The sequence below is a fragment of the Prinia subflava genome, chromosome 11 (genome assembly GCF_021018805.1).
Source record: "Prinia subflava isolate CZ2003 ecotype Zambia chromosome 11, Cam_Psub_1.2, whole genome shotgun sequence".
NCBI lineage: Eukaryota > Metazoa > Chordata > Aves > Passeriformes > Cisticolidae > Prinia > Prinia subflava.
In genome coordinates, this window is record NC_086257.1 from 16014019 (window position 1) to 16036209 (window position 22191).

Genomic DNA, 22191 nt, shown 5'->3' on the forward strand with positions numbered 1-22191 from the left:
TGCTTAGAGCCCGGGGCAACTCTGCGAGGGCAGGAGCTGCCTCCTCAGCCCCAGAGGCCTGATCAGGTTAGACTGCACGGGTTTGGGGCTCTGCATTTAAATATGTTCAGTTTCTCCCTGCTGTCCTCCTCCCTCCCTCATGCCGGTCTCACCTTCTGCTTTACTAACACCACATCCCGATAAGTCGCATTATTTGGATGAGTGGCAGCTTCTCCAGGATCCCAGCTCGCACTTCATGGGCTGTCCCGGCATAGCCCTGGTCCCTCCTCTTCCCCCGGGGATGATTTACTTGTTGGAAAGACGTCGTTTCCCGCAGCTCCTGCCCGCTCCTGGCAGGGCTCTCTTCCTGCGGTAACTGCACAGTGTCCTGAGCGGCCGGGCCGGGGCAGCGCCAGCCCCGCCGGGGCAGCGGGAACGGGGAGCAGCCCCTTCCAACTCACCTGGGAGCTGGGATTTTGGCAGCGCAGGGCAGGCCGCGCCCCCGGTGCAGCGGATCGGTGCCGGGGCCTGCCTGGCGCTGCTCCGCGGTGAGTCTGTCTGTCCCCCGTGCTCATCCATCCGTCCGCCCGTCCGTCTGTCCGTCCTCAGCCCCGCCGTTACGTAAAGCGGCGGGGCGGCGCCTTTAAGAGCGGGGCCGGGGGCGGGTCGGGGGCCGTCCGGGCTCCCGGCGCGGCGGCCGGAGGAGGCGGGGGGCAGGAGGGGAGGAAGGGGCGGCGGAGCCGGAGCTCCGGAGCTCCAGGGGCGCGGCGCGGGGGGGTTCCCCAGCGTGCGGGGCCGGGGCGGGGCCCGCACCGCGTGCACCATCCGGGGGCAGGGGGCGAGCGGGGCGCCGGGGGTGCCGGAGGGCGGGGGTTTGAGCCCGGCGGTGCCGGAGGGCGGCGGGGTGGCCCCGGGGGTGCAGGAGCAGGGGGGCTTCACTCGCGGCGTGCAGGAGGCGGGGCTGGGGGCGCTGCCCCGAGGCCAGGAGCTGGTGGCCGGCGGCGGGGAACCGAGGGCCGGCGGGGGGCCGGGCCGGTGGCACTGGGTGCCGCTGGGCGAGCGGACGAGCCTGCAGGAGTGGGGCGAGCGGCCCGGGCCCGTCACCGCCCTCGGCAGCCCCAAGCCGGGCGCGGAGCCGCGGCGGCCCCGGGAGCGGGGGGCGGCGCGGGCGCGGCGGCGGGCGCGGGGCGCGGAGGAGGCGGCGGCGGGCGGCAGCCCCGGGGCGCGGCGGGCGCGGGCCGCGGTGCGGGGGGTGCAGGAGCACGGCCCCAAGGTCCGGCAGGAGCAGGGCCTGGCCCGGCGGGCGCAGCAGGAGCGCGGCGGGGGGCGGCGGGACGCGGCGAGCCCCCCGGCCCGCGCCCGCTGGTGGGTGCGGCGGGGCCGGCAGGAGGAGGGAGAGGCCCGGGGCGGAGTGCAGGAGGAGGGCGAGCTCTACCCGGGGGAGCAGGAGCACCCCGGCGGCAACCCCGGCACTCGGACCCCGGCACACCGCCCGAGCCGCAGGAGGTCCGCCCGGGTGTGAGGCCGCACCCCGTGCCCGGTGCCCGCCGCCCCGGGAGCGATCCCAGCCGCGTCCCGGACGTCCCCGACGTCGATCTTCGCATCCCGGCCCGGCAGGTGTGCGGGCTCGTCCTGCCTGCTATGCCGGCTGTCTGGAGTGCCGCCGTGCCCGTCCTCGCCCTCCGGTGACGCTGCAGACCCGGCGCAGGATGCGGTGGCAGTGGCGGTGAGCGCAGAGGTAAGGAACGAGGGGCGACCCCATGGCTTGAATTGGCCGGACGCCATGGGAGTGCTGCGAGGGGCAGTGTGGGTTCGGGGCTTGACACCGTGTTCTGCCCGGCTGCCATCTGAGTGTGCCGGTGTGTTGGCACCGTGCCCCGCAGCGCTGCGAGCTGCGGTGCTGCCCCCGTGCCCAGGCACTGCGGGACTGCTCAGTCCCGGCAGGCAGCATGCCCGACCTCCTGCTCCAGCTGCCAGGGCAGAGCAGGCAGCAGGGTCTGGTGTGAGTGGGTGCCTGGTGCCCTTGAACTCTCCTAAACCACAGCGGAAGCTGGGGGAAGGTGTTGGGTTGGTTGGTTGTTTTTGTTTTTTTTCCTGGAGAAAAGGCAGCTTTGCTCTTCCTCTTCCCTGGGCTCGTGGGAGCTGTGGCACTGAACAGAGGATCCTTGTCCTCCGGGGCCAGCCCTGTGCCTCGGGGTGTTGTACTGCGGCTGAAACCCCGAGCAGCAGTGAGGTGCAGGGAGCCTCTGACCACCAGCCCAGCACGCAGCACCGTGGCTGTGTCCAGCTGTGATGTGGCAATTTTCCTCTGAGCAGTCCAGGACCGTTGGGTACTTTTGGTCTTTGTTTGTTTTGCTTTTTTAAATAAAAGTTTTAAGTTAAACTTGGTAAGGTGGTGCTGACAGTCCAGACAAGGATCCCACTGTGCCAGGCAAATCCTGCTCAGCTTCTCCTAGAGTGATCAGATCCTTTGCCCAGTCTGAAGCAGCAGCTGGGGAGGAGGTTTGGAGGTGGCCAGCCTAGGCAGGGACAGTGTCTCTGGCACAGTTCTGGGGCTGGGCTGTCTAGGCAGGACAGGCTGGGGCAGAGCCTGGCGCTGGCAATTCCCCACACCCTCACCTCCCTGGGGCCGCTTAGTGCAGCAGGAGCACTGGGGTGTCCCGGTGCTGCTGGGCTCAAGCACCGGCTCAACACCCTGCAAAGAGTGTCCCTCTTGCCAGGTACTCTGGGCTCTGGAGGCTGTACATTCCCCCCTCTTACTCAGCTGTTCATTGAGCTGGCTCAGGGCAAAGCTTTGAACAAAGTTTTTTGGCTGTGGGCTTTGCAAGAGTCACCTAAAAACAGGACCTGCCTCGTGGAGTGTCTTTGAGCAGGTCTGTGCTACCAAGAACCTGTTTAGGGAGAGGGGGCAGGACGGAGCCCGGGTGCTGTGCACCCATCCTCAGCTGCAGCCCTGCTCCCACTGCCAGTCCCGAGCGCACTGGTCCCCGCAGGGAGTGCGGTGGTAGAAGCAGCTTCCGCATCCCCGTCGGGCCGCGCCGAGGCCTGGGGTGCAGGGTGGGGGCTGTGCAGGCTGTGCAACCTGTTACCAACCCCTGCAGCTACCGGAGCCTCGTTAGCCAGGTATTTGTTAGTGCAGGGTGGGGTGTAGTGGGTATGGCTGGGGGGGGCTGGCGATGCCTTCCTCCTCCTCGGGCAGCTGCCAGCCTGCTGTCCCACTGTGACTCAGCCTCCCCGGGGCAAGGGGGGGCCTTCATAAGCAGAGGAGCAGCCCCCACAGGACCAGCTTGTAGCCGAGCCCTGTCCTAACCAACTGCAGGCAAGACTTGACACTGTGCCTCAGTTTCCCCCCAAGAGGTCCCTGCCCCTGGAGCCACCTGGGTTTTGACTTCAGTTGTGTCCGTGAGGGACAAAGTATCCTGGGGGCATTGCCCACTTGTATGGGTTTTGGGGGACAGGAGGAGGCTCTGCTTCACACACAGCCCCTGCCAGGCCAGGAAGGCTTAGGAGAAAGTCTTGTTCCATCCCTTTGCTGAGCAGCCCTGGGGGAGGGCCACTGTTCCCGCTGCAGCCTAGCTAATTAGAGTGCTGTCAGTTAGTGCTAATGACTGCCAAAGACTGAATGGTCTGGCCAGGATGCTGTGCTGCTCTGGTGCTGGGGAACTGCGGGGTTGAGCCTTCATCCCTCCTTCCAGCTCTAGGGGTCCCAACTCCCCTGCTCCCAGCCCGAAGGGGAGATGCTGCTGTGTGGATGTGGCTTTGTGCCAATCTGGCCTGAGACCTGACAAACTCGTTTTGTGCCAGCTGCAGCCTGGCCCAAGTACACATCCTGTACTGGAGTGGAGATGGGGGTACTGCAGGCAGCACCCCAGGGTGGAGGGGCTGCTTGGACCCAGGGCTCAGGGTGCATCCTGGTGTCCCCCTTCCCTGGCCGGACTGGGGGCAAAGCTCACCTGGGGGGCAGATCCACAAAGGCTCTTCCAACTGCCTTGGCAGACTCATGAGTCTAGGTGCACAGAGACTTCCTTAACCTTTACCTTAACCCCCAGGAAGTCTGGAGCATCTGGGGTGCCAGGCAGGGAGGCCCATTCTGAGCGCTCTCACTTCACCCCAGGTGTCACCTGAGCCCTGACGGTTTGCCCCCTCAAACAGTGCCCATTTCGCTGTGACACGGGGGCTGGCACTGCTAAGGGACCCCACAGTGCTGTCCCTGTGGCCCAGGTGAGATCAGTGTGGGGGGCTGGCAGGCACAAACCAGCCTTGCACTGAGGCAAGGTGACAAGGTCCCTACTGTGTCACTGACACCAGGGCTCGGTGATGCCAGGCCTGCTGACTTCTCCACCTCCCCAGCAAGGAGGGTGCCAGGAACTGTTGCTTTGCATGTTTGTCCCCCAAAACACTGCACTGTGACCCTGCCTTGGTGGGAGAGCTTGGGGCTGAGGTGAGGATCAGTTATGGGGTCAGCAATTGCTGCCCATGCTGCCGAGCTGGGAGGTGCAAGACAAGCTAAGCCCGCCCCAGCTCGACCTGCAGAGCGGATTTAGCAGAGGAAAGAGGCTTAGGGAGGGGATTGGGTTGTGCTGGGCGGGGGTGGGGGGGCACATGCCTGTGTCTTTCCTTCCCTCACAGCCACTGCTGCAGGCAGGGGCTCACAGCAGGGGATGCTCTGTGCTGGGCAGCAGGATCAGGCCATGGGGCCAGGCTCTGGGAGCCCAGAGATGGCAGAGAGGAGGAACCTGGCACCTCGGCCTCCCCGGCCACCCCTGCCACAGGGATCACCAGGCCTCCGTGCTGGCCCCCCGAGACCTCCTGCTTGCTCCATCCAGCCAACCAAGCACCATCAGGTGCCAGCACCGAGGGAGGTAAAGCACCTACTGGTATGGGGGCACGTGGGGTGGCACAGTCCAGAGAGGGGCTGGGGACGGTCCCCTGGGAGCTGGGTGGCAGCAGCATCTCACAGGTGGGCAGGATGCAGGCGGGTGCCCTGCCTCTGGCGGGAGCCGGGTGTGTTTGTGCGCGTGGATTTGTGCGTGTCTGCACACCTGCGCCGTGGCAGCCGGGCCGGGGAGTGTGTCACCACAATCTGGGGCCGCCCTCGGGGCCCTGCCAGGGCTGAGCAAGCCAGCCCGGGACGACGGTGCGGCTGCCCTGCTGCCGCCGCAGTCAGTGAGATCACTTCCAGGCGACACAGCTGCCAGGAAGGTGGCAGGAAGGTGGCAGGCGGGCTGTGACAGCGAGCAGGGTGATGTGATGGAGGTGAGTGGGGGCCCCCATCCCCCTCTGGGAGCTTGTTTCAGGGACCCACCACTTTCTGGGGCCCTCTGTGCGGGGTGGTGGACGTGGGGGATGCTGTGGCACTGGTCCCAGGGATGTGGGGCCAAGTGTAGTGTCCCAGAGGGCTGGGGAGCACCAGTGTCCCCACAGAGGGGAGGACACCTTGTGTTCAGTGTGACTGTCACCCTGGAGGGTAGAAGACAGTGCACTCCATTCAGTGGTTGTCGTTGTGGTGGGACCCCCCCGCAGGGTGGGAATTGCAGGCAGGTGAGTCAAGGCTGGCAGGGCACGATGCCATTTGTCCCTTTGTGGGGTACCTAATCATTTTGGTGTCAGTTAAGCTTGGGCAGGCCAGGAGGACCCGACGTGTGGGGGTGTGACCCAAATCCATGCCCAGGGCTGTGGGGACAGGGACTGTCCCTTCTCCTCCCCACAGCATCGCCTTCCCCGGGCAGGCTGGTGAGGGTTTTGGGGGGTAGCACAGGGCGGCTGGTTCCGGAGGGAAGGTGGCATAGCACGTGCATCAGTCACCGTCCTGTGGCGTGCCAGCGCGGTGACGCCGGCGGGCCGTGCGCGGGGGCGGCTGCTGCTCCCACGCCGCAGGCTCGGCCCGCCTCGGCTCCACGGCTGAGCTCACCTCCGTGGAATGGCAGGAGGAGTCGCCAAGGGGCTGTCCCCGCCCGGTCCCTCAGCCAGGGCAGATGCCCACTGGGACTGGGGGTGTTTGTTTCTCTGGAGCAGGGAGAGGGGAAGGGGAGGCAGGACTTGCTCTTGCCCCCTGCAGCCCCCTGCCTTGGCACGTTGGCAGCCTGGTGTCACTCCTGTGGCTATACCAGGTTCTTGGGGCTCTATGGGGGGAACAGTGATGGATCGTGAGGGTGCTTCTGGGGGTCAGAATGGGGCACCATGCCCTGTGGTGTTGGCATGAAGAGCGAATTGGTCCCTGGGGACTCTGCTGTGCCCCAAAGGACAGGCAGGTCACAGGGGTCTTTGAGGGGGCTGCAGCCCCACCAAGCCCCCCAACCCTCCCCTCCCGATTTCAACCTGCTTACAGCTCTGGTCCGGAGGCTGGGAGAGGGATTGTGGCTGGTCAGCGCTGGGGTACAGGCCAGTCCCGATGGGTACGTTCCCCATCCAGGGGGGTGGCTCCCTGCGCGGGGCTGTGCCAGCTGCAGCAGCGCCTGGCAGAGGTCTAGGAGACCCCCAGCCCCCTGCGAGGGGGTGGAGGGAGAGGATTGATCCTGGCGTGGCCTTCGGACCCCCATGCCAGCGGCATCCCCCGGGGCCTGGCTCGGTCCCAGCCCTGCCGTGCTTGCGCCAGCGCTGCCGGTCGCTGCGGAGCAGCCATCTTCCCGGTGCATCCCATCCCCCTCTGCCTGCGCAGGGAAACGGGAGGGATGCTGGCGGTACTGCCAGCGCCAGAGCCCCCCCTCATCCCTCTGCAGGTGCCTCCCTACCCATCCTGTCTGCCATAGAGCCCCGGCTGCTTGACGATGGTCCCCCCTCATCCTCCTCCTCCTCCGCCCGGCTGCCTGGTGCACCGTGCCGGGGTGCGGGGAGAAGGGGGCAGCGAGCGCGGCGCTGGCGGCGATGCCACCACCTCTCCTCTCAGGAGCCGGAGCAGGGACAGAAGGTGGGCGGCTGGGCTGCCGCGCCGGGAGGAAGACAGTGCTGCCAGGCTGGGACTGGGGTGAGGACAAGCGCTCAAGGGGCTTCTATTTTCCCTTTTCGTCTGCATCCTTCCATCCATCCTCCCCCCCCAACCCCCACCATTGCCGTCGCGGTCACCTTCACCCTCTCGCTGTTTTCCGGAACTGCAGCAACTTTCTGCCATGTGATCCCAAACCCGGCTCCAGCCCTCGCCGCCCCCAGGCAGACGCGGGCGTCTCCGCAGAGCCCCCCGCTCGCCGCTGCGCCGCAGCCGCCGCCTCAGCCATGGGCGAGAGATGCGACTACCAGCGCTTGAGCAGCGCCGAGGAGGAGGAGGAAATGCACGGCCCCTTGCCCCACAGCTTCTCGGACAGCACCGGGCAGCGGGCCCTGCGGCTGGGCAGCAGGCGCCCCACGCCGCCCCCCCGGCAGGACATCGCCCCGGGCATGCCGTGCCGGCGGGTCAGTGGGGGGGATCGGTAGAGGGGAGCAGCGGCGGGCACCTGGCTGTGCTTGGTGGCCCCAGGATGGGCATGGCTTGGCAGCTGACACGGAGCACAGGGAGTCCCTGCATGGCATCTCCCCCCTGGAATGTGCCGTACCTCACAGCATCCGGGGCAGCATGACAGCCCCCCTTGCTCGGCTGTGCTCCCATCCTCACCCACGGGAGGGGGTCTGCCTGCTGCTTCTTGCTGGGGAAACTGAGGCACGGGGGAATGGTGTGGCAGCCAGGCTCAGCCAAGCCTGGCACAGCTCGTGGAGGGGGGGCACGGTGCCCAGCACAGGATGCCATCCGCCAGCTGCAGCACTGTAACCAGACGGTGGCCCCGCAGGCTGCCATCCCCGCATGGTGTGTCCCTGGGGGATGTCAGGCTTTGCATGGATGTGGAGGATGTGTGGGTGCAGCGGGCTTGAGGTGTAGGACAGGTATTGTGTCACTAGGGACAGATGTAATGGGGGGAGGGAAGGGGAAAGGGGGGAGGACTGACCTCCCACATGCCAGCTCGGACGGGTGTGTGCGCTGCCAGGCAAGCGGGGAGGCGACGAACATGCCACGGCGGGGGTGGGCACCCGTGGGCGCGCAGGGGCCGGCGGCTCCAGGTGCGCGTCGGGCGGAGGCGGGAGCGGGACGGTGCCGGCGGCGGCGCGGTGTTTGCGCACGTGCGGCCGGGCAGGGCGGCAGCCGGGGCTGGCGGAGGGGACGAGCGGGGGCCGCGGCTGCGGTTGTGCAGGTGGCGGGGGGATTGCTCCTGTGTGGTCCCGGGGTGCACGTGAGCATCCTCACCGCGCACCGTGCATGAGCCTGGGTGCACGTAGGGCGCGTTAGGGCGCTGCAGGGATGGGTGTGCATGGCAGGGGCGTGCAGGGCACCAGGGGCCAAGCAGCGACTGTGAAGTGGGTCTGGGGCATTTGTGACTTCTCACCTCAGGGTGGGAGTTCGCTGGCAGGACTCCTTACCCAACTCGGAGTCGAGGTCGCAGGATCACTCCCCTGTGCCTGTGGGTCTATTGCAGAGAGGGAAACTGAGGCACAGAACCTCTCCTGGCATGGTGGGCAAAGCTAGGTTCTCCACTCCCTTTTGGAAACCTGTACTCCCGGTGTGAGCACTGAACTGGGCAGCCTCACCTGGGATTTAGGGATGCAGGAGGCAGTGCACTTGGTGCCAGTCCCAGTGGGTGCCATTTCTGTGTGATGAGGGCGATGTTCTGTCAAGGCAGGGTACCCCCCCACCCCCGGTGTCCCCTGAGCTGGGACGGGGGAAGCTGGCGCGTGGCAGAGGTTGGTGCCGAGGGCACTGTGCCCAGTTGTCCCCAGTCAATGGGCTTCTTGTGCCCGGTGTTTCTGCTGCCGAGTGCCAGCTGGGATCCCAGTAGCAGTGGAAGCCCCAGCAGAGACTCCTCTTGGGGATGCACTTTACTCCCTCTTAGCTGCCCCCATGGCACAGCAATGGCCACGCTTTGGGGGGCCAGGCAGGTGGGGGGGCTGTGGCAAGAGGTTGCTGTGGTCTTTCCTGTCTCATGCTGTGGCTGCTGGCGTGGCCAGCTGTTCTCCCTGGAGGCCTGTGGGTGGACACCACTGCTGGAGTTGGGTACCAGCCCCACCAGGGAAGGGGAGTGAGCCCCAGGGTGCTGATGGTGGCCCACGGCAGAGCCCCGTGGGGGCTGGCAGCTGGGCAGCGGATATGTTTGCCGAGCCAGAAACTCCCCCCACAGTGCCCATCGCCCTGGCATCATGCCTGTGGCCTCGGTTGGGGAGCAGAGAGCCGGATGTCTCTTCTGCCTCCCTCCCTCTCTGCTTCCTGGGGGGGAAACTGAGGCCTGGGAGCGTTTCCCAAGGCCGGGGCGAGTTTCCATGGCAATGGGAGCGGGGGTCCGGGCTCCCAGCTGCCGGCGACCGCCGAACAAGGGAGAAAGCGGGACATTGATGGGAGCCCGGCCCCTTGGGCGCGCGTCCCAGCCCGGCTGAAAATAACCCTCCTGGGCAGCGCTGCGGGCAGGCGGCCGGGACCGGACCCCGCTGCCAGCGAGGGGTCCCCAGGAAGCGGCTCCAGCCAGGGGAGTGACCCCAGCCCTGCCTGCCGCCACCCCCCGCCCCGGCCCCGTTGCGTTGGGGAAGGGGAGGGCCGGCCGGCCAGAGGATCGAGAGCCGGATGGAAGGAGGGGCAGAGCCGCAGCCCGCGTCCGGCCGACGGACAGCCCGAGCCCCCTGCCCGCTCCAGGGGGGTCTATGGGGCGGTCGAGCCCAGGCGACATCTCTGTAGCGCCAGTGAAGGCACTGCCGGTGCCCCGGCTGCAGTGAGCGGGCTCCGCCGCGGGACGCCGGCACCGGGGAAGGGACACCAGCGCTGCCAGGGGCTGGCAGCCAGGCAGGATGCGACGCTTCCAGGCTTTGCACCGATCCTTCCCCTTCCTCACCCGCTTCCGCCTCTACCGAGTAAGTGCCGACCCTCGCCCCGGGCAGACCCTCCTCTGGCCGTCACCCGGCCGTGTCCCCGTCGCCTGCGGCAGGGGAGCCGCAGCTCCCTTCGCCCCGTGTGGCCCTGCGTGCCCCCGTGCGCCCCCGTGCCCAGCTGCTCGCCGCGCCCGCCGTATTTTTAGCCCAGTGCCGAGGACTGTAATTGCGGTGACGCGGCCCAGGGAGCCGAGCACAGCGGGTGAAGACGCCAGGGGCCATGGCGTCTCCCGGGGAAGAGGAGAGGATGGAGGGGGCTGCCACGCTGTGCAGCTGGGATGGGGGGGTCCCAACCTCCCGCCCGCTCTCAGCAGGAGGAGGCAGAGCTATATCCCTCTCCAGAAAGGTGGTGGTTAAAGTAGGGGAGAGTAGGGACAACAGGCAGGGATGGGGACTGGGGAGGGGAGCGTGGGGCTCCAGCCCTTCCTCTCTGTGTCCTGGCACGGCTGGAGGCTGATGCCAGCAGCACTGGGGTGCTCTGTACCTCAGCACTGGAGCAACAGGACCCTCCACAGGCCCACATGTCCCTGTCTGTCCCCTCCCTGTGTCTGCCCAATGAGTGCCACCTCCCATGGCAGAGGAGACCCACTGTGAGTCTGTGCTACAACTCAGCCAAGTGTGCGGGCATGCCAGTGTGTCAAGGTGGCTGTTCCTGCTGGGGACAGCTGTCACCTCCCTGCTCAGCCCTTCCAGCTGAGCAGAGGGAATTGGGCAAGCACATCTGTCCTGAGCTTCTGCCTCCTGTGTCCTCGGCACTCCTGACCAGGGGATAGTCTGTGCTGGAATGCAGGGGTGGGCTAGTATTTCTGTGGGCAGGACAGGGCAAACTGGGGGACCCTTCTGTCTCTGGGTGTCCTGCTGATTGGGGTGCCTCTTCTGGCCTCCCTCAGAGAGGTGGTGACAGGCTCAGGAGATGACTCCACTAATATCCCTCACAGCAGCACCCCAGCCTTGGTTCTGAGCTCCCCTGGGTGCCTCCCCAGTGGGGATAGGGCAGAGGGAGTGGAGCAGGGTCGCCCCTAACCCGATATTGTGTCCCAGCAGAGGCTGAGCTGTAGCATGCAGGCAGAGGAGGGCACAGACTGGCTGCTGGAGCTGCTGACTGAGCTGCAGCTGCAGCAGTACTTCCTGCGCATCCGAGACGAGCTCAACGTCACACGCCTCTCCCACTTCGAGTACGTCAAAAATGAGGATCTGGAGAAGATCGGCATGGGACGCCCCGGTGTGTACATCCCCCCAGGCCTCTTCCCTTACCCCTGGCTGCGTGTGCAGCATCTTTTGGGAAGCCCAAAGGAGCATATGGGGCTGGAGGGGACCCCTGCCCCAGCTGGCTTGTGACAATCACTGTGTCCCTGTGTCCTGCAGGCCAGCGGCGGCTGTGGGAGGCAGTGAAGCGGAGGAAAGCCATGTGCAAGCGGAAATCCTGGATGAGCAAGGTAGGGATGAGAGAGGGACAGGTGTGGCAGAGAAACTCAGGTAGACAGGAAGAGCTGGACCCCTCCCTGTACCCTTTCAGGGTGCCTGGCTCCCCCACATCCCTGGAGGGTGACAGGGAAATGGGCAGAAGCCCCTGCCATCCATGCCTGGTGTGACCCTGCCAGTGTGTGTGTCCCAGTCCCGCTCAGGCTCCTGGGTCACTTCACAGCAAAGGCCAGTCCTGCTACCCCAGCACTTGGAAAATTCATTCCCCTCATGTTATTTGCCTCTTTATCAGGAAACTTGTTTGCAGCGAGTGAACCAGAGCCTTCCTCCAGACAGCTCTGTGGGCAGCAGTGGTGCCCAGGACACTGCCCACCCTAGTGCCTCACAGCAAGGGGGCAAAGCCTTGTACCTGCTGGCTGGGGCACACTGTAACAGGGGACCTTGGGATGCTCACATATGCCCTGATACCATCCCATCCAAAGCTGGTACTGCTGACACCCTATGGCACCTGGTACCCCAGAAGAGCAGAGTTTGGCAGAGCCCAGTTTGCCAGCTGGGAACTGGGCCATGGTCTCTCCCCTGAGTGACTTGTCTGTGCTGGGACATGATGAAGATGGGCTTTTAATAGAAGGCTACTCCTATTAAAGAACAAATAGCAGAAATGCCACCTCCCACCCCAGGCACATGCTGGGCCCAGCCCCCACGCACCCTGAATCAGGACTGGGATAGATCCTGTCCCATGGGGCACATCATCCATCCCAGCTGTGGGAGATGGAAGGAGAGCCCATCCCTTCTGAGTGATGGTAGCCAGGATGCATTGCAAAGCCCACGTCGCTGCAGGGATGTGTCACTACACTCAGCCCAAGCTGGAGGTTTCCCTTGGCTTTGTTCCCAGGCACATTGTGTGGCCTCAGCCTGGCCAAGGAGTGCCCAGGGCCCTCTGGCTATAGGCCTGGTTTGCTGTGGCTGTTGGAGAACTGCTGCAGAGCTGCTGCAAGAGGAGCAACCCCTTCCCTCCACGGGAATCACAGCTCAGTGTGCCGGCAGCAGGAGGAACAGAGCCCTCTCCCACAACCAGTCTTCTCTGGGTCATCACCAGTTAGGGGTCATCACTAGGTTCCAGCGTGTACAGTCGAGGCAAGGGGTTGTCTCACTTTCAGCTGGGGTGTTTCCATGCCCACATTTCACCTTCCTCCGTGTCCCACAGGTGTTCAGTGGGAAGCGCCCAGAGTCAGAGCTGCCGCCCCAGCCCCAGAGCACCTTCCGCAAGCCCCCCACACCACCCCCCCCTGAAGCTGGGGGCCAGCACTCCCTCACCTGCCTCGTGCGGGAGCGGGACCTCTCCATCTTTGAGAAGCTGGGTGACGGCTCCTTTGGTGTGGTGCACCGCGGCGAGTGGTGCACGCCTGCTGGCAAGACGGTGAGGGGCTGCCCTGGGGGGTGGGGAGCCAGGCACTGGGACCGTGCACTGGGGGAGACACTTCGGAGCTCATCCCTGCTTTGGCCATAGCTGAATGTGGCAGTGAAGTGCCTCAAGACAGATGTGCTGAGCCAGCCAGAGGCCCTGGATGACTTCATCCGGGAGGTGAATGCCATGCACTCCCTGGACCACAGGAACCTCATCCGCCTGTATGGCGTGGTGCTCTCCCACCCCATGAAGATGGTGAGTGTGTGGGGATGGGACCCCAGTGACATCCCCACTGGGGAGTCCTGCATGATGGCATGAGCAAAGCCAGGCTGGGTCTGGGTCTGTACCCCAAGTCCTCTGCTGGCATCCCCAGTGGGACATAAGAAGGCTGGAAACCAGCCCAGCCAGGGTGGCCCTGGCTGACCTGCTTGCTGTCCTCATCCTATGGCCCAGGTGACAGAGCTGGCCCCGCTGGGCTCCCTCCTGGACCGCCTGCGGAAGAACCAGGGCCATTTCCTCATCTCCACACTGTGCCAGTATGCCATCCAAGTGGCCAAGGGCATGGCCTATCTGGAGTCCAAGCGTTTCATCCACCGTGACCTGGCTGCCCGAAACATCCTGCTGGCCTCCAATGAGCTCGTCAAGATCGGGGACTTCGGACTGATGCGGGCACTGCCCAAAAATGATGATCACTACGTGATGCAGGAGCACCGCAAGGTCCCCTTTGCCTGGTGAGCCTTGGCGAGGGGGAGACCTGGAGGTGGAGCACCCATGGCCTTCTGATGCTGATGTCCTTCCCCTTTTAGGTGTGCTCCTGAGAGCCTGAAGACACGCACCTTCTCCCACGCCAGTGACACCTGGATGTTCGGAGTGACCCTCTGGGAGATGTTCACCTATGGTCAGGAGCCTTGGATTGGCCTGAATGGCAGCCAGGTGGGTGTACAGCAGGGATCTTCCCTCTCACCTCACCCTGCTGGTACTGAGGGCATTCTGGGGTACCCTGACAGCTCATCCTGTCCAACAGATCCTGCACAAGATAGACAAGGAGGGTGAGCGGCTGCCGCGGCCTGAGGACTGTCCCCAGGACATCTACAATGTCATGCTGCAGTGCTGGGCACACAAGCCCGAGGACCGACCCACCTTCGTGGCCTTGCGAGACTTCTTGGTGGAGGTGGGTGAACGGGGAGGGGGACAGGAGCCCCAGCACCTTGTCCTGCCAGCTCTGCTCAAGCATGGATAGAGCTGTGAATATTGCTGAGGTGGGAGGTGACATGGGGAGCTCAGGCCAGGCAGCCCTGCAGGCTGGAGAGTGGAGGGTGGTGACATGGTCACAGCACCTGGTTGCTGCCTTGCCATCACACACCCCAGGGATGTGACAGCTGAGGAGGGGCTAGTGGTGGTGCTGTCTCTTGTCCATTTCTGGGGCTTCCCTCCCTTCCTTGTGGCTGGGCCTGGCCCCAAAAGAGGATGGACATGGGGGGCTGCATCCCCTACCCTCACCCCCCTCTCCCCCAGGCTCAGCCCACTGACATGAGAGCGCTGCAGGACTTTGAGGAGCCGGACAAGCTGCACATCCAGATGAACGACATCATCACGGTCATTGAGGGCAGGTACTGCAGGGGAGGGTGGCAGGTGTTGTAGAGTGGGGAGTGCACTGCCTGCCAGCCTCCAGCGGGATAGGGAATGGACTGTGGGCACTGGCAGAGCTGTGGGAAGCAGGGAGGGGAAGGGGTGGCTCTGCCCCCAGCACACCTGGCTGTGTACCCCGTGGGTGGGCAGAGCTGGTATGTTTGTGGTTCCCCAGGCAGCACAGAATCGTGGGGCCACCCCGGTGTGGGGGGCACAGCCCTGCCCACACTGCCCACAGCCCTGCCTGCACCATCCCTGCTGACTCACCCCACTGTGCCCGTGGGTTTGCCCCGGGAACCTGCACGCCCCAGGGCCGCTCCCTGCTGATAGTGGTGGGGACGTGCTCCTGTCATCGGGCTGGGAGAGGCACCGTGGGACTTGGTACCATGCTGGCAGAACTCGCTGGGCTGTGAGCTCCTTGGTCCTGCCGACCGTGCCAGGGCACAGCCAGCCCCTCCACCGCCCCAGGAACATGGGACTGGAGTAGGAGCCCCTTTTGTCCCTGCATCCCTATCCCAGGATGTGCCTGTCACCTTCCAGCTGAGGGAGAGTGGGGACCTCCCTAAGGAGTTCGGTGTGCCCGCACTGCAGCCGGCCTGCCAGCCCCGAGGGGAGGAGGAAGAGGAGGAAGGCTGTGTCCTCGTCCTTCCCGGTCCCCCGCCCCGGGCTGGCTCCCCGCGGTTAGTCACAACCCGGGGTGAATCAGGCCGGGTTTGTGTGTCTGCAGGGACCGGCTGCTCCCGGTCCGCCGCCGCGGGGATGACTCTTGCCCAGGGTCTGGCAGTTTAATTGCAGGGAGGGGAGGGGAGGGGAAGCAGCGTCGGCGGAGGGAGGGAAGGAGCGGCGGAGGGCGGCGCGGCCGCGCCAGAGCGCCTACATCGTCCGTGCCGCCGCATCGCGGCCGGGCTGCGGGTCCGCGCCCCCCGCCCCGCCGCCGGCCCCAGGTGAGCCGCGGAGGGCAGGATGGAGCGGGAAGAGGGGTGGAGGTTGCCCGTCGGGCGGGAATTGCCGGGAGTGGAGTAGAGCCGGGGCGCAGCTTCCCCTGCCTCCGTTTCCCCGAGGTTCGCCGGTTCTCGGTGACCCCCGGTGGGTGAGTTTTTGGGGTGCAGACTCAGGGTACACGCGGTGGGTTCAGCAGCTGGGGGGATGCCAGAAGCCCCATCGACTGCCGATACTCCCGGAGGGGAGCCCCTTCCCCGTGCCTCAGTTTCCCTGGCTGCAGCCGCCCCTCAGCGCGCTGCTTGTGGGGATGCCCGGGCAGAGCTGGCGGGGGAAAGGGGGGGGCTCCTGCCGGGGGCCGCATCCGGCCCTGCCGAGGCCGCCCGAGGCACCGTAAACACCCCCCCACCCCTTTTCAAGCCCCTGCCTGTCGTTCGGCGGGCGCCGGGTGTGCGTACGTGTGTGTGGGCAGGGGCAGGGACCTCCCTGAAAGCCCCCCGGGGACCCAGCCGCTCGTGGGAGGGGGCTGCCGCGGGGAGAGGAGCCAGGGCAGCACCGGAGCGGGTTTGTGCCGGGGGTCCGAGCTCGGGTTCGGTGGGACCGAGGCTGGGAGCAGGGAGAGTGGAGGGGTGGCCCGGCTGCAGCATCCCTTCGCCGGGATGTGGCGGTGAGGGGCGCAGGGAGGGCGAGTGGAGGAGCCCTTCGGGGAGGGGAGCTGCTCCCCCACCTCCCCCAGCCTGCCGCGGCGGAGGGAGGGTGCCCGGTACCGGGTGGGCTCTGCCGGGGCTCTGCCGAGGGGTCCCGACGCTGAGTAAGGCGGCGGGCTGGCGGCAGCGGGAGGGTAAACAGGAAAAGGGCTGAGCTGGTGGCCGGGGGTGACTCACAGGTGACTCCAGGAAACTCTGGGGCCGGTGCCAGCCTCGCCAGGCTGGCACCCACACCGCCACTGCCCCCTGCCCGCAGCACACCCTGCCCGTGGGGAGTAGAGGGCCCTGACTGGCAGGGGAGTAGCTTAGGGTCAGAGCTCCCCCGCCATTTAATTGGCACAGTGCTGGGTGGGGTACGACACTTGGGATGCCTTTCCCTGCCCCATCCCTATTCCCCCCCACCAGTCCCTCTGGGTTAGATGACCACCTCCTCTTCCCCAGAAGTGGCTGCATCCTAGGCAGCTCCTCGGGGACACACTGGGGACAGTACCACAGGGTGGCTTGGGCCACTCAGAGGGCTCCAGGAAGACTGACAGCCTGAGCCCACCACTTGTCTTTCTGCCCATCTCCCCCTGCCCGCACAAGCCTGGACAGGGTATGTAGTAATGGTAATGTAGGAAGGGAGTGAGGAAGACCCCAGAGACAACTGTCCCCATGTGGGCCCCCATCGGATGCCAAGTGTGTTCCCTGTGCCATCCTTTAGTGCATGGGGCACAGAGGGATTGGTGACAAAGAGCTTGGAGCAGGCATCACCCCAAGGCTCCATAACTTGAGGCAGCAAGGAGGAGGAAGGGGCATATCTTTTGGGACACAAGCATGGAGCTTTGTTCCCCACTACTTGCATTCCCAGCACCACCAGGTGCAGGAACCAGGTGGGGTGGGAGCCAAAGCGTACTGCCAGTGTGGGGTTGGGATCCTGGGCACCCAGGGTCCCTTCCCAGTTGTCACCATATGCCTTTGTGCACTCGGACAAGTCACCTTGCCTCCTCCCCATCACTGGGGCAGGCATGTGTCAACCTCCCATCCCCTCATCAGTAACGAGGTCCTTTTTATTCCTTAGGGCCGAGAATTACTGGTGGCGGGGTCAGAATAAACGGACCCTAAAAGTGGGCCAATTTCCCCGAAACACGGTGACCTCGGTGGCAGGGCTGTCAGCCCACGACATCAGCCAGCCGCTTAAAAACAGCTTCATCCACACAGGCCATGGAGACACCAACCCACAGCACTGCTGGGGGTTTCCCGATAAAATTGATGAGTAAGAAACTTTTTGTCTTCTCTGCATCCTCTGCCTGCTCCCTCCCTTCCCCGCTGCCCTCTGGGCTTGGGAGCAAGACGCGGCTTGGCTACTGCCCTCCTTTCCCCCCGTGAAGCATCTCTTTCCACCCCTGCTCTATTGGGAATGGTAGCTCTGGGTAGGGTCCCTGCAGCTGGACTAATTTCCTTGCCTCTTCCTACTAATGGGCTTAGGGATGTGGGGGCCTGCTGTGCTTGTGGCTGTCTCAGTGGGAAGACATTTGTGGCTGTCCTGGGGCAGGGAGACATCGGTAAGCACCACCCCAGAGGTGGCCACAGTACCCCAAAACACTTTTGGGGTGTCCCAGGGCTGCTAAATGTGCGCGGCTTGCAGCCTGTCCCCACGCTTCTAACAGCATGAGTCTTTTTGAAAAGCAAAACATGAAAAAAATCCACCAAAATGATTTTTTTCTCCACCCTGCTCTATCAAAAGGCACTTGGCTGGACTGTGATGGGGGTAGGGTGCTTGTGGTCCATTGTCCCACATACTCTCTGCCAGGAGGGATTGGTTGTGTGACAACAGGAGCGCCTTGGCAGGGAGCATGTGGGGGTCTCTGCTAGCACTGGGCTGGAGGGCTGTGGGAGGTCAGTGTGATGGGGGCCAGGAGAGGATTTCAAGAACTGGAAAGCTCCTGATGGGTAGGTCCAGCTCCTTCACTAGGCTCAATCCATCCCCTGGGATCATAATCCCAACTGCTGTTCGTTATCCAGGCCTGGGACAGCTCTGCCGGTGCCCTCAGTCCCAGACTGACCCCTCCACGGCAGCCCGTGTCACGGAGGAGGCTGAACGGAGGCGCCGTGCACGCGGATGCGCTCGTGCCCCGGCAGGCCTCCCCGCGCCCGCTGCGTGGGCACGGGTGCTGGGTACGTGCTGCCCGCGCTGCCGGGAACGCACCGAGCTCGGCACACGCCCAGGCCTTCGGGCTGCGCCGCCTCCCGCCGGCTCCCTGGCTTGCGACGGCTCGCCCGGGCCTCCCGGCACCCATGGGCGCACGGCACCGGGGCATCCTGCCCGGGGCACAGCATTGGAGGGGTGTCCTGGGCTGTGCGAGTACCCTGGACACAGCGCCCTGCTTGCAGTGCCCTGGGCACAGCGCAGGCAGCCACAGATGCACGTGGAGCCGGAGGTGGGTGGGATGGTACTGGGACGGCACCAGGCTCTGTGCCGCAGCACTGGAACACCCCTCTGGGGTGTGTTACCTCAGCACTCACAGGAACGGTACTTGCCAGGCGTGGTTGTGTGGTGGAGGAGCTGTGAGATGTCCCAAGGCACAAGCCTGAGGAGTGAGGGATCCCACATGGCCCCTTCTGACTCCCAGGCACTCTCCTCTCTCCCTACAGGCTGTACCTGGGAAATCCCATGGACCCTCCTGACATTTTAGGTGTGGACCCGAGTGCTGCCAGACCTACACAGCTTCCAGGAAGGGCTAAAAGTGAGTGGCTTTTCTCCTTCCTCCTGCCCATCAGCTGCACAAAGCCTCCATCCCTGTACCCTGCTGCCGGGGTGATGGGCCTCTCCTTTCTGTCTCTCTGCTGGCACTTGCTTTTTGCAGAGCAGGGAAAGCTGGGCTGATGGGGCGTGTTGTCACCTGGCTATGCGCCACTGCCAGCAGCGTGGGTGGCTGGTGGCTCTGCCTGGCTGGACTCTGCCCAAGGGACTCCTTCCTTCAGCTGAGTCCCTTGTCCCCTCCCAGCCTCCTGCAGCTGGGCTCCTTGGTGTGGGGGATGTCAGCGGAGCTGCCATGGGGAGGGAACTCAGATGCTGTGCGTGTGCCCCAATCCTCATAAACCTACAGGTTTTCCTTGGGAGTGCTTCCCACCAGCATCCTCCCCATGCTCCACCAGTGAAGGGGGACACAACAAAGCACGCACCCCATTAACAAGCACCCTGGCTGCCGCTTCTGTGTTCACCCTATGCTTCCCCTTCTCTTGGGTTCTCTCTTCTGCAGGGCAGCCTCCTCCACGCCCACCTCAGCCTACCGTCCTGCTCACCAGTAAGTTGGGCTTCTTTGGGTGCTGCTGTCCTTTCTTCACACCCTCTTTCTTTTCTGTCTTACCTGGGTGGCCTGGGGCAGGTGCCCTAGTATGCCTTGGGAGTAAAGGGGGCTGAAACTATGGGGTAGTTTGGGGGCTTGGAGATGCAGATGCCCCTTCTTGCACCCTAAGGATGGGTGCTGGGACCCTCACCATCCCTCTTTGTCCCCTTGTAGAGCCTTGCTACGACCCAGTTAGTGAGGAGGAGGAGGGTCTGCCAGGGGGCCTGCGGAAGCTCTGCCTGAAGAAGCCAGGCACAGGGAAGGGCCTGCGGCCGGCCAAGCCATCAGCACGAGTACCGGGCACCAAGGTGGGCGAGCGGCAGCCCGGACGGCTGGCAAGCGAGGGGCCGGCAAGCAGCGAGGTGACCCTCATTGACTTTGGGGAGGAAGTGCCCCAGGGCAGCCCCTCTCCGGTGGGGGAGCTGACAGCCCCATCATTAGCCAAGCTGGCCATGGAGGCCTGCTCTCTGCTGGACAAGACCCCACCACAGAGCCCCACACGGGCTCTCCCTCGGCCACTCCACCCCACGCCGGTGGTGGACTGGGATGCCCGGCCCTTGCCCCCGCCGCCTGCCTACGATGACGTGGCACAGGATGAGGACGATATTGAGGTCTGCTCTATCACCAGCCCCCCAAGCCGGCGGGGCAAGACCAACTACGGCTTTGTGGATGAGAGTGAACGGGGACCAGCACTGGAGGACAACCTCTTCCTGCCCCCCAAGGAGACCAAACAGCCCAGCATGACGCAGACCACCGAGCTCTTTGAGGAGCTGCAGCAGGAGTGCATGAAGAGGCTCAATGTCCCCCTGGGACCGGCTGCTCCAGCTGACGACAAGCCCCAGATCCCTCCCCGTGTCCCCATCCCGCCCCGGCCCCTTCGCCGCAATGAGCCTGGGCGCTGGTCAGGGGACCTTTCCCCAGCTTCGGGGGGCGAGGAGGACCGGCCGCCCCAGATCCCCCCGCGGGACCCACTGTCCCAGCCCACTTCCCGGACACCCAGCCCCATGGCTCTGCAGGTGGGCTCCCCCCAGCAACGTGCTGCCCTCTGCTCCTGCCTCTCCACCTCACCAGGGAAGCCCATGCCCACCACACAGAGCTTCGCCCTCGACCCTAAGTACGCCACCCCCAAGGTCATCCAGGCGCAGGGCAAGGACTGCTCCAAGGGACCCTGCATCCTGCCCATCGTGAAGGATGGGCAGAAGGTCAGCAGCACCCACTACTACCTGCTGCCCGAGCGCCCTGCCTACCTGGACAAGTACGAGAAGTTTTTCAAGGAGGCTAAAAGCCCCGAGGAGGTGCCAGCATCCCGCCAGGTCACCACAGCCACCGTCCGTCCTATGGTGCAGCAGCCACTGCCAGACTGCAAGGCCAACTTTTCCTCCAACAACAGCAACCCTGGGCCCAAGTGCCTGGTGAAAGCCTCCTGCAGCCTCCAGAAGATCGTTTACGACGGGCCAGATGTTTGCCGTCCTGCTGACAAGATCCGGCTGGTAAGAGTCATCCCCCAGCATCCATGGGGAGTGGGCTCACATGGGCAAGAGTAGCCCTCGCTCACTTGGGCAAGAGCTTTCCCCACCCTGTGCCTCAGTGTCCAAAAGTTCAATCCCAGGGGATTGGCTACAAGAAAGCCTCAGATGTGCAGGGTGACATAAATGCCACTGCAATGCCAAAATGGGAGTTGAAGGCCTTGGGGAGGGGGAAGGTGGCTGCTGCTATGGTCCCCTTGGTATCTTTAGGCTGGGGATACTGTGGCCCACAAGCCCAGGAGAGATTTAAACTCCCAGGGATGAGAATGATCCCAGCTCCAGGTTGATAATGCTCCCTGAAGACAAAACCAGGAATTGAGGGCAGGCCCAGTGGTCCCCTGCTTCAGTCACAGGCTTTTTGCTGTCCAGGGGTGGCAGCAGACAGTGACCACAAGCTCCCCACCAGGTGCAGGACACGGTGCATGGTGTGACCACCGAGGAGTGCCAGGCAGCCCTGCAGAAGCATGGCTGGAGCATCCAGCGGGCTATCCAGTACCTGAAGGTACAGCACACCCCTGTTCCCTTGTCCTGGCTCCAGCAAGAGTGGTGGCACCCCTGTCACCCCTCTGGCCATGCGCTGTCCCCTTGCAGGTGGAGCAGCTCTTCTGCCTGGGGCTGAAGTCCCGTGGTGAGTGCCAGCGGGTGCTGGAGATGTTCGACTGGAACCTGGCACAGGCCAGCTCCCACCTCCTCGATCCCTACAGCGCCACCCGCCAGAAGTAGGGACATGGATGTTCTGGGGGGACAGTTCTCCATGCCACACTGCTGTGGGCAGGCCGGCACAATCACCCCTCCTGAGTTCATGTCCTGTCCTCTCCTTACAGGTGGTGACAGCAGGGACGGGGTGAGCTGCGTTGGATCTGGAGCAGGCGTCTCGCCAAAGGACCAGCCCTGCCGCCTCCACCCACACAACCTGCTGCAGGACTCTGGACTGAGCCCCACTTGAGGGTGGAGACACCCCAAAAGAGACCCTGCCTTGTGCCACAGACTTTCCAGGGTGACTGTGCCGTGGCCTTGGCAATGGGTTCCATCCCCTGGCCCCTTGTTGAATTGTTTTTGTAAAGAGAAATGTAATTTTAATATATATATATTATGTATATATATAAAAATATTCTATGGAGAGGAGGAGGGTGCCTATGGCTGTCTCCCAGGTTTATCCCTGCCAACACACAGGGACAGGCTACATCTCTGTGGGTGCTGGTTCCTCCCTGCAGGCAGCTGGGACTATGACCCTTGAGATCCACTGTGGGATGAAGCTCAGGGAAGGGATGCACAGACTCCGGGGATCCCCAGGAAGCTGTGTGACATGTGTACCTATAAAACCTCCTGCTGAGTCCTCCCAGGCTGCTTTAGGGTGCAAAGTTCTCCCCATCCAG

At 64.4% G+C, this 22191-nt stretch overlaps 1 protein-coding gene across 5 annotated transcripts; it reads left to right on the top strand.

Annotated features, from left to right (window-relative positions):
- The first annotated feature begins 1578 nt into the window (after positions 1–1578).
- TNK2 (tyrosine kinase non receptor 2) lies at positions 1579–21941 on the top strand. Of its 5 annotated transcripts, XM_063407833.1 has the most exons (17): positions 1579–1717; positions 6699–6943; positions 7074–7365; positions 10900–11077; positions 11221–11291; positions 12485–12697; positions 12788–12940; positions 13139–13416; positions 13492–13618; positions 13710–13856; positions 14201–14295; positions 17021–17215; positions 18595–18686; positions 19464–20779; positions 21222–21317; positions 21407–21534; positions 21640–21941. In XM_063407833.1, exons 2-17 carry the CDS (start codon positions 6747–6749, stop codon positions 21644–21646), a joined length of 3585 nt encoding a protein of 1194 aa, XP_063263903.1. In that variant the 5' UTR covers positions 1579–1717; positions 6699–6746; the 3' UTR covers positions 21647–21941. The 5 variants fall into 5 exon arrangements, with proteins under 5 accessions (XP_063263903.1, XP_063263906.1, XP_063263904.1 ...); XM_063407834.1 differs by lacking the exon at positions 6699–6943 and having other exon boundaries at positions 1591–1717; XM_063407836.1 differs by lacking the exons at positions 6699–6943; positions 7074–7365 and having other exon boundaries at positions 1584–1717.
- Positions 21942–22191: the final 250 nt, after the last annotated feature.